The sequence below is a fragment of the Neophocaena asiaeorientalis genome, unplaced genomic scaffold (assembly GCF_003031525.2).
Source record: "Neophocaena asiaeorientalis asiaeorientalis breed wild unplaced genomic scaffold, Neophocaena_asiaeorientalis_V1.1 scaffold192, whole genome shotgun sequence".
Classification (NCBI taxonomy): domain Eukaryota; kingdom Metazoa; phylum Chordata; class Mammalia; order Artiodactyla; family Phocoenidae; genus Neophocaena; species Neophocaena asiaeorientalis.
Genome location: NW_020185326.1, coordinates 2,670,654 through 2,683,270, shown reverse-complemented (window position 1 = coordinate 2,683,270; position 12,617 = coordinate 2,670,654). Strand labels below are relative to the sequence as shown.

At 37.0% G+C, this 12,617-nt stretch overlaps 1 protein-coding gene across 2 annotated transcripts in view; it reads left to right on the top strand.

Moving 5' to 3' along the window:
• INVS (inversin) overlaps positions 1 to 12,617 on the top strand; it is a 135,101-nt gene that overhangs the window by 74,601 nt on the left and 47,883 nt on the right. For both annotated transcript variants that reach the window (XM_024734401.1, XM_024734400.1), the window contains exons 8-11: positions 138 to 309; positions 5,319 to 5,474; positions 6,249 to 6,478; positions 10,282 to 10,388. In XM_024734401.1, the coding sequence (XP_024590169.1) occupies positions 138 to 309; positions 5,319 to 5,474; positions 6,249 to 6,478; positions 10,282 to 10,388 (665 nt within the window). The remainder of the gene's footprint in view (positions 1 to 137; positions 310 to 5,318; positions 5,475 to 6,248; positions 6,479 to 10,281; positions 10,389 to 12,617) is intronic.

The following is a 12,617-nucleotide window of genomic DNA, read 5'->3' as shown; positions in this document are numbered from 1 at the left end:
ACCGAAAAAAAAAAAAAAAAAAAAAGTAGAGGAAAAAATACTTTGCTTCTTAGTGGAAGTCACATATAACACTGGCTTTCTTACCAAAGAAAATGCTACTCTCTTGTCTCAAATTTTTAAATGAAGTTTTCTTACAGGAAACAGTTAAAGTGTTTCTAAAACATCCTTCAGTAAAAGATGATTCAGACCTTGAAGGAAGAACATCCTTTATGTGGGCTGCTGGGAAAGGCAGTGATGACGTCCTTAGGACTATGCTGAGTTTAAAATCTGACATTGACATTAACATGGCAGACAAGTATGGAGGTACAGGTAAGAACTGGCAGACATATTCAGTTTGCTTTCATTCAAGCTTCAAAGTGTAGATGGTGCTATTTTGCAAAATAGTAAGTTGAAACCATTGTTCCTAATCTAATATTGTTTGACTTTCATCTTAACTTTTTAAGTTTAGGTTGCCAGGACATCACTCCAACGGCTTTATTTCTTCCGAGTATTATGGCTAAAATTAGCCTGTGTTTCTACCAAGTGAATCTTGGCATTTGATTTACAAGCCTTGTTGCTCCTTAGACATGATTGCGGGAACTCTTCTGGTCATATATCTTTGTGTAAAAAAGAATTAACCTGCATTTTAAAACTATACATACCTAGCAATTATTAATTATATTTTCAAACATTTAGAATTACATTTTAGAGGACACACACATCTAAGTATGTTCTCACCAGGCTCATTTAATATGCTCTTTTCTCAGTTTTGAACAGCATTGCTGCATCCTGAATCTCCCATTTCAGAGTTAACTTCCCATGGCTCTAGAAGCTTCAAAGCTTCAAAAGCACTTACTAGGTGCTTCCTTTAATCTCTTTTTCTAATAAGAGAGCCCTCTAACTATGTGTTGATTAGTAAGAGAAGTATACGTTTTTTAACACTCATTGTCACCTTAGAGGTCTCTTCCTTATATACTGCAGTCAGCCCTCCGTATCTGAGGGTTTTGCATCTGCAGATATGGAAGCCTGACTTGTATTCACTGTACTATACCATCTTATATAAGGGTCTTGAGCATCTTCAGACTTTGGTATCTATAGAGGCTCCTGGAACCAATCCCCCACAGATATCGAGGGACACCTGTATATCCAAATTGCAAGTCAGAAAGAGAAAGAAAAATCACACAACAGCACAATAACACTGAACAGAACAAAACCTCAGCTATGAGCTTCTCAGTGTTATGTTTTTTCATTTGTAGAAACATACTAGAGCTGCTTGCACCTACCTGTTATCCTGGATAAGATCTTTCTTGACCACCGACACTATTGATGTAGCACTTGGGGGACAGAGGGGAATGGGGTTGCTACACCTCATATCTCCCTCCCTATATCGAGACCATCTCACCTTCTAATTTTTTAAAAAGAGTTTTTAGGTAATATCAATTTTGATAAAGGCTTTAACTTTTGAAAGTATTGAATATTTCTATACCAAAGCTTCGTAGTAGACCTTAAGCTTCTTAAGGAGTATTGTACAGACGCATAGGACACTGAGTTTATAAATGATCTGAATATTTAATTTTTTTCTCAAACTTGTATTAGTATGCAGTCTTTATCACTAGCATCACTCTTTGTTTAACTTTTCATGTATTTTAATAAAGTATGGGCTAGGATACTTGCATTCTGTCGACCAAAGTTGCCTTTCCAATGTGCATCATGGTTGGGGTTGAGACATAAATTCCTCTCAAATTCATTCATTCCCTGGGCTCTTTATCCTAAGGAGATTTTATTATATGTCAGAGATACCTTCCTGACATTTCTCTTCTATGCAGGTGAGTTCCTTTCCATCATCCCTCTACAGAGTTCTTTTGCTTTAATTAAAAATGAGTTCTTATCAATAGCAATATATGGGTATTATTTGGATCTTGATTCAAATAAATAAATTACAAAAAAATTATAAAGCTCTCAGGAAAATGTGAACACTCTCTGGATATTTGATATTATAAAACTTTTGTTAATATTTTTTAGATATGAAAATGGGCCTATCTTTTCTTTGCATGGCTGGGGCTGGGGCTCTGCAAACCACATTCCCTCTTTGCCAGCAGGGAGTCAGCCCATAGTGGGCAGTACAGGGAGACTGGAAAGCTGGAAGAGGAGCAGGGGAGTGCATCTTCCTGTTTGCTTCCTATTCTTGTTTTTGTTTCCCGTTCCTGTCAGCGTTACCCTAGTAAGTCTCACACAACAGAGTACTGAGAGCTTGTTCCAGTGGCAACAGTTAATTTCACTTTGCAGTTTTTCCAGCACTCACAGTAGCAGCCAAAGAGCACCCTCCTCAGAGATACCCGCAACAGCCAAGCAAAGCCCCTCCTCTGAGGTCTGAGCTTCAGCTCTGCTGGGTGCTTCTTCTGAGCGTTTAAAGTTGTAATAATTAATTCCATCCTCTTCTCTTTGTTTCCTCAGTCTTAGAACTGCTCGCCGTTTTCTGCATTTACTGCCTCTGTGATACCTTAGTGTTCCCTTTTTGCTTTTTCAGTTCTTCAGTACAAAGGCAGCAATTCTTCATATTGAATTCTATCTGTTAGAGTTATATGAGAGATACTATGACTGATACAGTGGTTGTGTTTAAAAAAAAGAATCCTTGTCTTTCAGACATACTAAAATATTCACAAACGGAAGCATATGACTCTAGAATTTTCTTCAAAAAATCAGAAGTGGGGGAATGGATAGCAGTTAGATGGAACAAGGTTAGCCAACACATAATTGTTGAATCTGGGTGATGACAACATTGAGTTCACTGGACTATTATTGCCTTTACTTTTGAATATGTTTGAAATTTTCCATAACAGAAAGTTATTGAAAATAATTTTTAAAGCTCCTCGGTAAACTTGTGGTACTTTTTCAAAGAGGGAGCAGCAATAGTAGTCTAAGATTGTTTTAAAATAAATGAAAATAGTCAGAAATGGGGAATTTCCTTTAATATTATTAATTCTATCTTATGCTTAATTGAAATTTTGTCTGTTTTTTAAAAATTTGACATTGATATTTGTCTGAAGATTATCCGTTGCATACTTGAAGCCACATTACATAATTGTAGAATTTCAGAATTTAAAAGTACCTTAAAATTAAATCTAGTCCAGGGTTTTCCAAACCATGTTCTTCAAAACAACACGTTCCTATAGAGGTACCTGAAATGTTGCTGAGGGATAAATGCTTAAGTGAGTAACCCTCTACCCCTACTTTAGTCAGAACCACTCAACTCTTAACTATTTTATATGTTGGATGTTGTATAAAATTTCATCTGGGAGAAAAAAAAAGCATTCTTATGCTCTTAAATGTGAAAATCATAGAACTCTCACAGATATATCATGCCTTAATTTGCCTTATAACATTCTCACCAGTGTTTTTCACCATAGACATCTCCCCAGTGTCTTTCAGCCTCTGGTTGAACAGCTCCAATACAGAGAACCCATTACTTCCATCTTAATCTCACTCTATCAGGGTGCACTTCCTAATACTGAGCCAAAATTTGTCAAACTGAATGTTCCACTCTGCGTTGTCTTCCATATGACACACTTCAGATTTTTGAAGTCTCTCACACCCAGCTGAATCTTGTCTAGGCCAAACTAACATTCAGCCATTTAGGTCAGGCTTTTCAAACTCAAGTATGCATGAGAATTACTAGGGGTGTTCCCAGACTATATAGAGATCCTACGTCAGATCCTGTCAAGAAGTCCTGTTGACTCCACCTCCAAAATATAATCTAAATCTTTCTGCTTCTCTCCATCTCCATTCCTGTCACCCTAGTTCAAGCCACCACTGTTTTCACCCAGTCAACTGCACTAGTGTTAACTGGTCTCCCTGCTTACACTCTAATTTACTATAATGCATTCTCAAAACAGCTAGAGTGATCTGTTGAAAGCATAAATCGAATATCACTCACCTACGTAAAGCCCTTCAGTGTCTTCCATCACTCTGACCTGTATGGCCATTTATGATCTGGCCTTTTCTACCTTTCTGACTTACCTCATTCTCACTCATTGTGCTGCAGCTTCTTTGCCTTCCTTAAACACATAGATTCATTCCTACCCCTGTACTCATTGTTCTCTTTGCCCAGACTACTCTCCCTTGAGATCTCTGCTTTGCTGTCTCTTTTTTATGATTTACTCTGAACATAAATGTCAGCACCTTAGCAAGGCTTTCCCTAACCACAAATCAAAAGTAATCCCCCAGTCACTCTATATATCAAAATACTTTTTACTTCTTTAATTATACCATCCATCACCATCTAATACTTAAATGTTATTACTTCGGTGTTCTTGTTTTGTTTTGCTTCCTCTATGAGAATATAACCTTAGCTATCTTGTTCCCTGCTGAATTCCCAGCATTATATTAGTACCCAGTCTGCAATAGCTTCTCAACAAATCCCCAGGAATCTGCATTTCATAGGCATCCCAGGTTTGGTCCATGGATCACACTTTATGAAAGAAACATTATCCTAGACAGTATAGAGCCATAACCCTTAGAAAGAATTGACCCAGGCCTCTAGACAGTTATCCTGAAAAATTCAGAATTTAGAGTGATGAATTAAATAGAATTTCAAGAGTAATCTAAAGAGTGATGACATAAGCACTAGAGTGGAATAATGTAGGCAGGGATCAACGTAATGTGAAACTCACACATAGTCAAAATTACTCTTTCAAACCCCTTACCAGAGAGGAGACTACATTCCATCTCACTTTTTTCTCCAATCTTGAAATGAATTGCTGTTTTTGAAATTGCGCCCTGAGGAAATAGCTGACTTGCATTTGGAGTCATGTTGTATGAAAAATGCACTCAGTGCAGTAAGATACACATACTCTCAGTACCATGTGGGTACACAGAGCAACTGCAGGAATAGCACAGGTAACCAACTGAAGGAACAGTAGATTGACGGTCCCGTCACACAACCCCTCAGGGACATATACTAATTGAGTGGGTTTGTGGGCAGAATTGCCTGCATCATTTAAATCATTTCTCTTTGTCATTTTTTGGTTCTCTTACTCTCTTAGAAAGAGGAAAAGATAATAAACTAGTAACTGAGGAGACCATTTCAGAACAACAGGATGGAAAGGAAGAAAACAGTGAGATGAGAAAGGTAGAAGAAAAGGGGAAAAGTGTGAGTAATACATATGAATAGAAAGGAAGATAGAAATCTGTTAAAGTTAAAAAATAGAGAATCCTGAAGATTAAATTGCATTTAGCCAAAATGATGAGAAAATCAAAAGTGAAGAAGACACATAGTTAGTATAATAAAAAGGTAAAGCTGTTATTTGGAAGCTCTTCACTTTCTTTCACTCCCTTTTTAGCTTTACATGCTGCTGCCCTTTCTGGCCATGTCAGCACCGTGAAGTTATTATTGGAAAATAATGCTCAAGTAGATGCTACTGATGTCATGAAACATACTCCACTTTTCCGAGCCTGTGAGATGGGACACAAAGATGTGATTCAGACACTCATCAAAGGTTAGTAGTTATTAAGAGTGCTCCTAACAAGTCACTCTCAAAAGGTAGGATTTCTTGCATTCACCTTATTTTTTAATAGATTTATTTAATTAATTTATTTACTTACTTACTTATTTTTGGCTGCGTTGGGTCTTCATTGCTGCATGCGGGCTTTCTCTAGTTGCGGCGAGTGGGCTACTCTTGGTTGCAGTGTGCGGGCTTCTCATTGCGGTGGCTTCTCTTGTTGCGGAGCACAGGCTCTAGGCGCACAGGCTTCAGTAGTTGTGGCTCACGGGCTCTAGAGCGCAGGCTTAGTAGTTGTGGCGCACAGGCTTAGTTGCTCCATGACATGTGGGTTCTTCCCAGACCAGGGCTCGAACCCGAGTCCCCTACGTTGGCAGGCGGATTCTCAACCACTGTGCCACCGGGGAAGTTCCTCCATTCGCCTTTGAAATATAGCTTTACATGGCAGAGAGCTGCCTGGGTAGAAGGATGGAGGGAAGAGCCTGGCATCAGGAAACTCAAGGTTCACTGCTAGCTCCACCTGTTAGTAGCTGTTTGATTTGCGAAAAGTCACTGCACCTGCCTGATCCTCAGTTTCACTTTATGTAAAAGGGGAAGGAGTCCTACCCTGACCAGCTCACAGGCTTATTGTAAAAATCTGAAGTAGATGATATACATGAAAGCTTTTTGCTGAGAGTAAAGCGTTTAAAGGACTGTTGTTATATTTTTTAAACTTCTTTTTGATAAATGCTCTCTGTATTAGACATTTTCATTATATTTTTGCTTTTTCAGGTGGAGCAAGGGTAGATCTAGTCGACCAAGATGGACATTCTCTTCTACACTGGGCAGCGCTGGGAGGAAATGCTGATGTCTGCCAGATATTGATAGAAAATAAGATCAACCCAAATGTGCAGGATTATGCAGGAAGAACCCCACTGCAGTGCGCTGCATATGGGGGATATATCAACTGCATGGCCGTGCTCATGGAAAATAACGCAGACCCTAACATTCAAGACAAAGAGGTAGAAATTCTACGTCTTTTTTATATTGTCTGCTCCAAAGTGTTTGGAGCATTGCCTCTTTGTTAACTAAAATTAAGGAAGACAACAATTTACCAAGTGAAGAGATCACTCACAAATCTGTTCATTAAAAGTGATTTGTATTTGTCCATGTTCTCTTCTAGTCCTTGCCTATATATATGCATATATTATTTAACAAAGTCATCATATAGAACAGGAACGGTTTGATAACTTTTATAAAATATATATATATGGCATATGATTATAGGTATATAAATATATATATCATATGATTTTACAAACCACATTTTGTTTTGCTCCCTCAGAATTATCACCAGTACTTTTTCAATTGGTATATAATTTTTTTCATAATCATGGATGCTTAATATTCCAAAGTTCTGAGAGCTTTCTGTAAAATAACTCATTCACTCCTCACAGCAAGTCTATAAAGTAGTTACTATTATCATCCCTGTTTTACAGAGGAGGAAATTGAAGCTCATGGAGCTTAAATAATTACCCTAAGGTGACAACAGTAGTGGGAGTATTGGGGGGGAGTCAGGTCCAAGCTATGCCTGTAACCTAGACTTTAGAATTAAATCAGTAACTTCCTATTGCTGGATACTTTTTCATTATTTATAGAACATGTTGCATTAATCATCTTTGTGCATTTAACTTTTTCCTTTTGGGTTATTCTCTTAGAATAATTTCATGTAAGTGAGATTTTTGAATCAAAGTAATGAATGGTATATGAATGTGACTAGGCTCTGATATATACTTTCACACCAATTATTAAAACACACAGGTTAATCTATGCTTCCCTCAGCTATGTAGCAGTATATTGATTTCTCTCAGTTTAGCCAATATTGACATATTTTGCTAGTTTACTTACTTTAACTCTTTAAAAACACTAGCATATTATGTTTTCCAAGTCAGAAAATATATTCCCTATTAATTCATTGAATAAGTATTTATCAAGATTGTTACAATATGTGAAAGTAACATAATGAAAAATGTGTAAAATATGGTCCCTATTCCAATGTTATTAGAAATGCATCTTTTATACTTTGTTGTACCTTTTACATTTTTTTTTACAAGTTCATACATAAGTAGTATATTACTTATATAAGCTACTTCCCACTTCTGTTAGTTTTCATGTGTATTGTTTTAGACTATCCAAATAAACAATCATGCTGTCTGTGAACAATAACATTTTTATTTCTTTCTTTCCAATTTTTATGACTTTCATTTCTTTGTCTTGCCTTATTGAACTAGCTAGGACCGCCAATGCAATAGAACTGGTGATAGCTGACATCCTTAAGTCATTCTGGCTTCTCAGGGGAAGCTTTAAATATTTCACCATTGAATATGATGTTTGCTATAGATTCTCTTATATTTTTGGTTGCTAAGAGTTCTTCTAAATCACAATTAGCTGTTTAATTTTCATCAGATACTGTATCTGCATCTATCAACATGATTATGTTATTTTTTCTATTCTTTGCTATTAATGTGGTGAATTACATTGATTACATTGTCCTACTTATGATATATTTTTGAAATATATGTATTGATGGATTTTTGTTTACTAATATTTTTGCATTTATGTTCATGAGAGAGATTGACCTATAATTTTCCTTTCTTACATTGTCAGGTTTTGGTAGCAAGGTTACATTGACCTTATGAAAAGAGTTAGGGAGTAGTCCCTCTTTTCTTATTCTCCTAAAGAATTTGTGTAAGATTGTGTTAAATTCTTCTTTAAATGTTTGGAAGAATTCCCTGCTGAAGTCATCTGGTCTAGGGGTTTTCTTTGTGCAAAGGTTGTTAATAACTGATTCAGCTTCATTAATAATTAAAAAGACAATTCAGATTTTCTAATCATTTTCCATTCAGCTTTGGTAAGTTACATTTTTTTTTGAGAAATTTACCCATTTTATTAAAAATGTCAAATGTATTCACATAAAGTTCATCATACATTCTGTTTTCTATTTTATGTCTGTAAGACCTGTAATGATCTCCTCTTATTCATTCCATACATTGGTAATACATGTTGTCTCTTTTCCTTTTTTTAAAAAATTTCAGTCTTGCTTATTCATCTCTTCAAAGGACTCCAGTCTTTTTTAATTTTCTATATTTTAAGTTTTTCACTATTTCATTGGTATTTACTCTTATCTTTATTATTTCCTGCCATCTGCTTCCATCAGATTTAATTTAATATTTTTTAAAAGATTCTTTTGATGAAAGTTTAAATCATTGATTTTTTTCAATATTTTTTTTCAGTATATGTATTTAAGCATGTTTCTTATTCTAAGCGTGCTTTAGCTCCATCTTACAAATTTGGATAATTTGTACGATCACTATCATTCAACTCAAACACTGTCTGATTTCCATTTTGATTTATTATTTGACCCATAGATTATTTAGAAGTGTATTATTTAATTTCCAGGCAGTTGGGCATTTTCTCATTATCTTTTGTTTTTGATTATATTGGTTTCCTATTGCTGCTATAAAAAATTACCAGAAACTTCGTGTCTTAGAACAACACAATTTTATTATCTTACTGTTCTGGAAGTCTGAGTCCAAAATGTCCTAAAAGCCAAGGTGTTGGCAGGACTTCATTCTCTTTGGAGGCTCTAGGAGAGAATCTGCTTCCTTGACTTTTCCAACTTCTAGATGCTGCCCACATTCTGTGGCTTGTGGCTGCATTCTTCACAGCAAGCAGTGACTGGCTGAGTCTCGCTCACGCTACATCACTCTGGCATTCACCTTCTGCCTCTGTCTATCACTTACTTATAAGGACGCTTGTGGTTATATTGGGCCCACCTGGATAATCCAGGATAATCTCCCCAACTCAGAGTGAGCTGATTAGTAACCTTAATTCCATCTACAACCTTAATTCCCCCTTTCCATTTAATATGACATAGTTACAGATTCCAGAGATTAGGATGTAGACATCTTTGCAAGGGAGTTCCTATTCTACCTACCGCACTGATTTGTAGCTTAAATTTTACTGTAGTTAAATAACATACTCTGAACTATTTTAATCTTTCAAAAGCTTTTGAGGCTTTCTTCATATCCCCACACTTGGTTGATTTTGGTTCTATGTATACTTGAAAAGGGTACTAATTTTGTCGTTGTTCAATGCAATGTTTTATATACATATCACTTAGTTCAAATTTTACATTGTATTGTTCATGCCTTCTATATCTTTACTGCTTTTTTATCTATTTGTTCTATCAACTATTGTAAAGATGGGTTAAAAATCTCCCACTGTGATTATGGATATGACTATCTCCCCTTTCAATTTTGTCAATTTTAATCCTGTATATTTAAAAGCTGTGCTATTATGTGCATACAGATTTAGGATTGTGATATCTTCCTCTTTGACACCTTTAACACTATGAAGTATTCCTTTTTATCTCTAGCAATGCTTCAAGCCTTTTTTATCTTTCATGACATTGAAATGTTTTAAGAATACAGGCCATTTATTTTATAGAATTTCACTCAATTTGAGTTTGCCTAATGATTCATCATAATTAGATTCAAGTTTTACATTTTGGGTTGGAATATTGCATAAGTGATATTGAATTCTCAGGGTATCACTTCTGGAGACATTTGTTGCCTCTTAACATAGTATTAATTTTGATCATTTGATTAAGATACAGTCCATTTTCTCCACTGTATACTTAATATTTTCTCTTTTTGTAATTAAGCAGTTTGAGAGAAGTGTTTATATATTTGAGTCATCATAAATAACTATGTGTCCAAAAATACCGACAACAGATGTGCTTGATTTTTCTTTATGCTTGTAGGGAAGGACAGCTTTGCACTGGTCTTGTAACAATGGATACCTTGATGCCATTAAATTACTACTAGACTTTGCTGCTTTCCCTAATCAGATGGAAAACAATGAAGAGAGGTAAGCCATTGATAAAAGGAATATATTGTTGTTCATCTCACATCCTTTCTGCCATATTTTAAAAATCTCAAGTTTAGATATTGGTTCAGAAATAAGTATATTCATAAGGAAACACTACACTAAAAAATCCTGAACCAGAAGAAAAGAACAAAAGTTCTATGCAGTGTTGATTTAGAATCATGGGATTTTTTTTTTAACATCTTTATTGGAGTATAATTGCTTTACAATGGTGTGTTAGTTTCTGCTTTATAACAAAGTGAATCAGTTATACATATACATATGTTCTAGAATCATGGGATTTTAAAGCTACTCAGAACTTTAGATATTGCCTAGGGCAAGCTCACATTTTCCAGATGAAGAAATTAGGGCTTCTGGCTTTTGGCTGGTAGCATCAAGTCAGGGGAGTCCTGACTCACCAGGACTACAAATTCGGTTAGGCCAGTGGAATGTGTTATATATTCAAGAAGTTTCTCTTGATGAAGAGGATATTATCAGTTAGTGGACAGAGGTGCCACCATGCAGCATGAAAAAATAAGGAGAAACTAAGATGAAAGTTTGGGATTTTAATTTAAATACAGATTCCTTGAATAATATGAGATCCACAGATTTAGGCTGGAGTTGTTATCCAAGACCCCAGGCCCAATAAAAAGGACTAGACATAGTGTGAAGTCTAAGCAAGAGAGATTCTTGATGGTCTTGGGTCTAGGAAGATTCTAGTAACTTGTAGGTAACGAATAAGATGGTAATCAGATTTCCATACCTGAGTCCCCCCAGCCCAGGTCTGTGCTTTAGTTTTCATTGTTCATGGATGCTGTCACTAAAATGGCCCTGCAGTGACACCGTCCCCACACTCTTGGTCACCACCAGCTCTTTCTGTCAGGAGATGGGAAACTCTGTAGGAAAGAGGGTTTCTCTAGGCCTGCTGTCTTGGAGGAAACATGGGGCCTTCATCTTTCCCACTTCTTTCAGAACCTTTCCCCATTAGTTATACCTCCATCTGTTATTCTCCAGTTCTCTTTCTTCTGAAGTTTGTCTTCTTTGCCTTCTCTCACACTGTCTTCCCTGCCTGCATTTCTTTATCATCACATTTAGACTGAAATCTGTGTCTGAATGGTCACTGACAAATTCCTAGTTGATAAATCACATGTCTTCATGATGTCTTCTCTGCCCACCCTCATTGGCCTTTCTTTATCTCCTTTCTATTGCCTCCTCTTCTTTACCTTATTGAGCCTATATCTTCTCTAAGCTTCTGTGACAGTATATTTTCTTCTATTTTATTTATTTATTTTGGCCGTGCCTCGCAGTTTGCGGGATCCCCAACCAGGGATCAAACCCTGTAGTAGAATCACAGAGTCCTAATCACTGGAACGCCCGGGAATTTCCCCAGTTCTCTTCTTTTATTATTATTTATTTATTTATTTATTTATTTTTGGCTGCTTTGGGTCTTCGTTGCTGTGCGTGGGCTTTTCTCTAGTTGTGGCGAATGGGGGCTACTCTTCGTTGCGGTGTGCGGGCTTCTCATTGCGGTGGCTTCTCTTGTTGCAGAGCACGGGCTCTAGGTGCGTGGGCTTCAGTAGTTGCAGCACGTGGGCCCCAGAGCACAGGGGCTTCAGTAGTTGTGGCACACGGGCTCAGTAGTTGTAGCTCTCAGGCTTTAGAGCGCAGGCTCAGTAGTTGTGGCGCACGGGCTTAGTTGCTCCACAGCATGTGGGATCTTCCCGGACCAGGGCTTGAACCTGTGTCCCCTGCATTGGCAGGTGGATTCTTAACCACTGCACGACCAGGGAAGTCCCCCAGTTCTCTTCTAATCATGCGCCTTCTCCATTTCTTTGGCTTCTGTTCCATTTTTTATTTTTTAAATATAAACAGTCTTCAAGGACTGGATCTCTTCTCTCAGCCTATCTCCTTTGGGGACCTGACCAACCACCGAAGCTTCCGCACTCACTTGGGTGCTGGTAAGTTCTCAATCTCTATTTCAGACTCAGCACCCCTCCTTGGTTCACACTGTCATCTCCACTTCATTACCAGCACCATTGTCTAGATCTTGCCCTCTTTGACTCTTTCTGGGATTTTCGCAATGCCTTACTTGTTCTCCTTCCTTTGATCTTTCCCTCCTTCAATTCGTCACCTTCCAAAGTAGCCTTTCTAAATCATATCGCTAATTGTTAATCATGTCATTCCCCTGTTCAAATGCAGTCTCGTCTAAGAAGATTGTTCCGCCCCACAGTC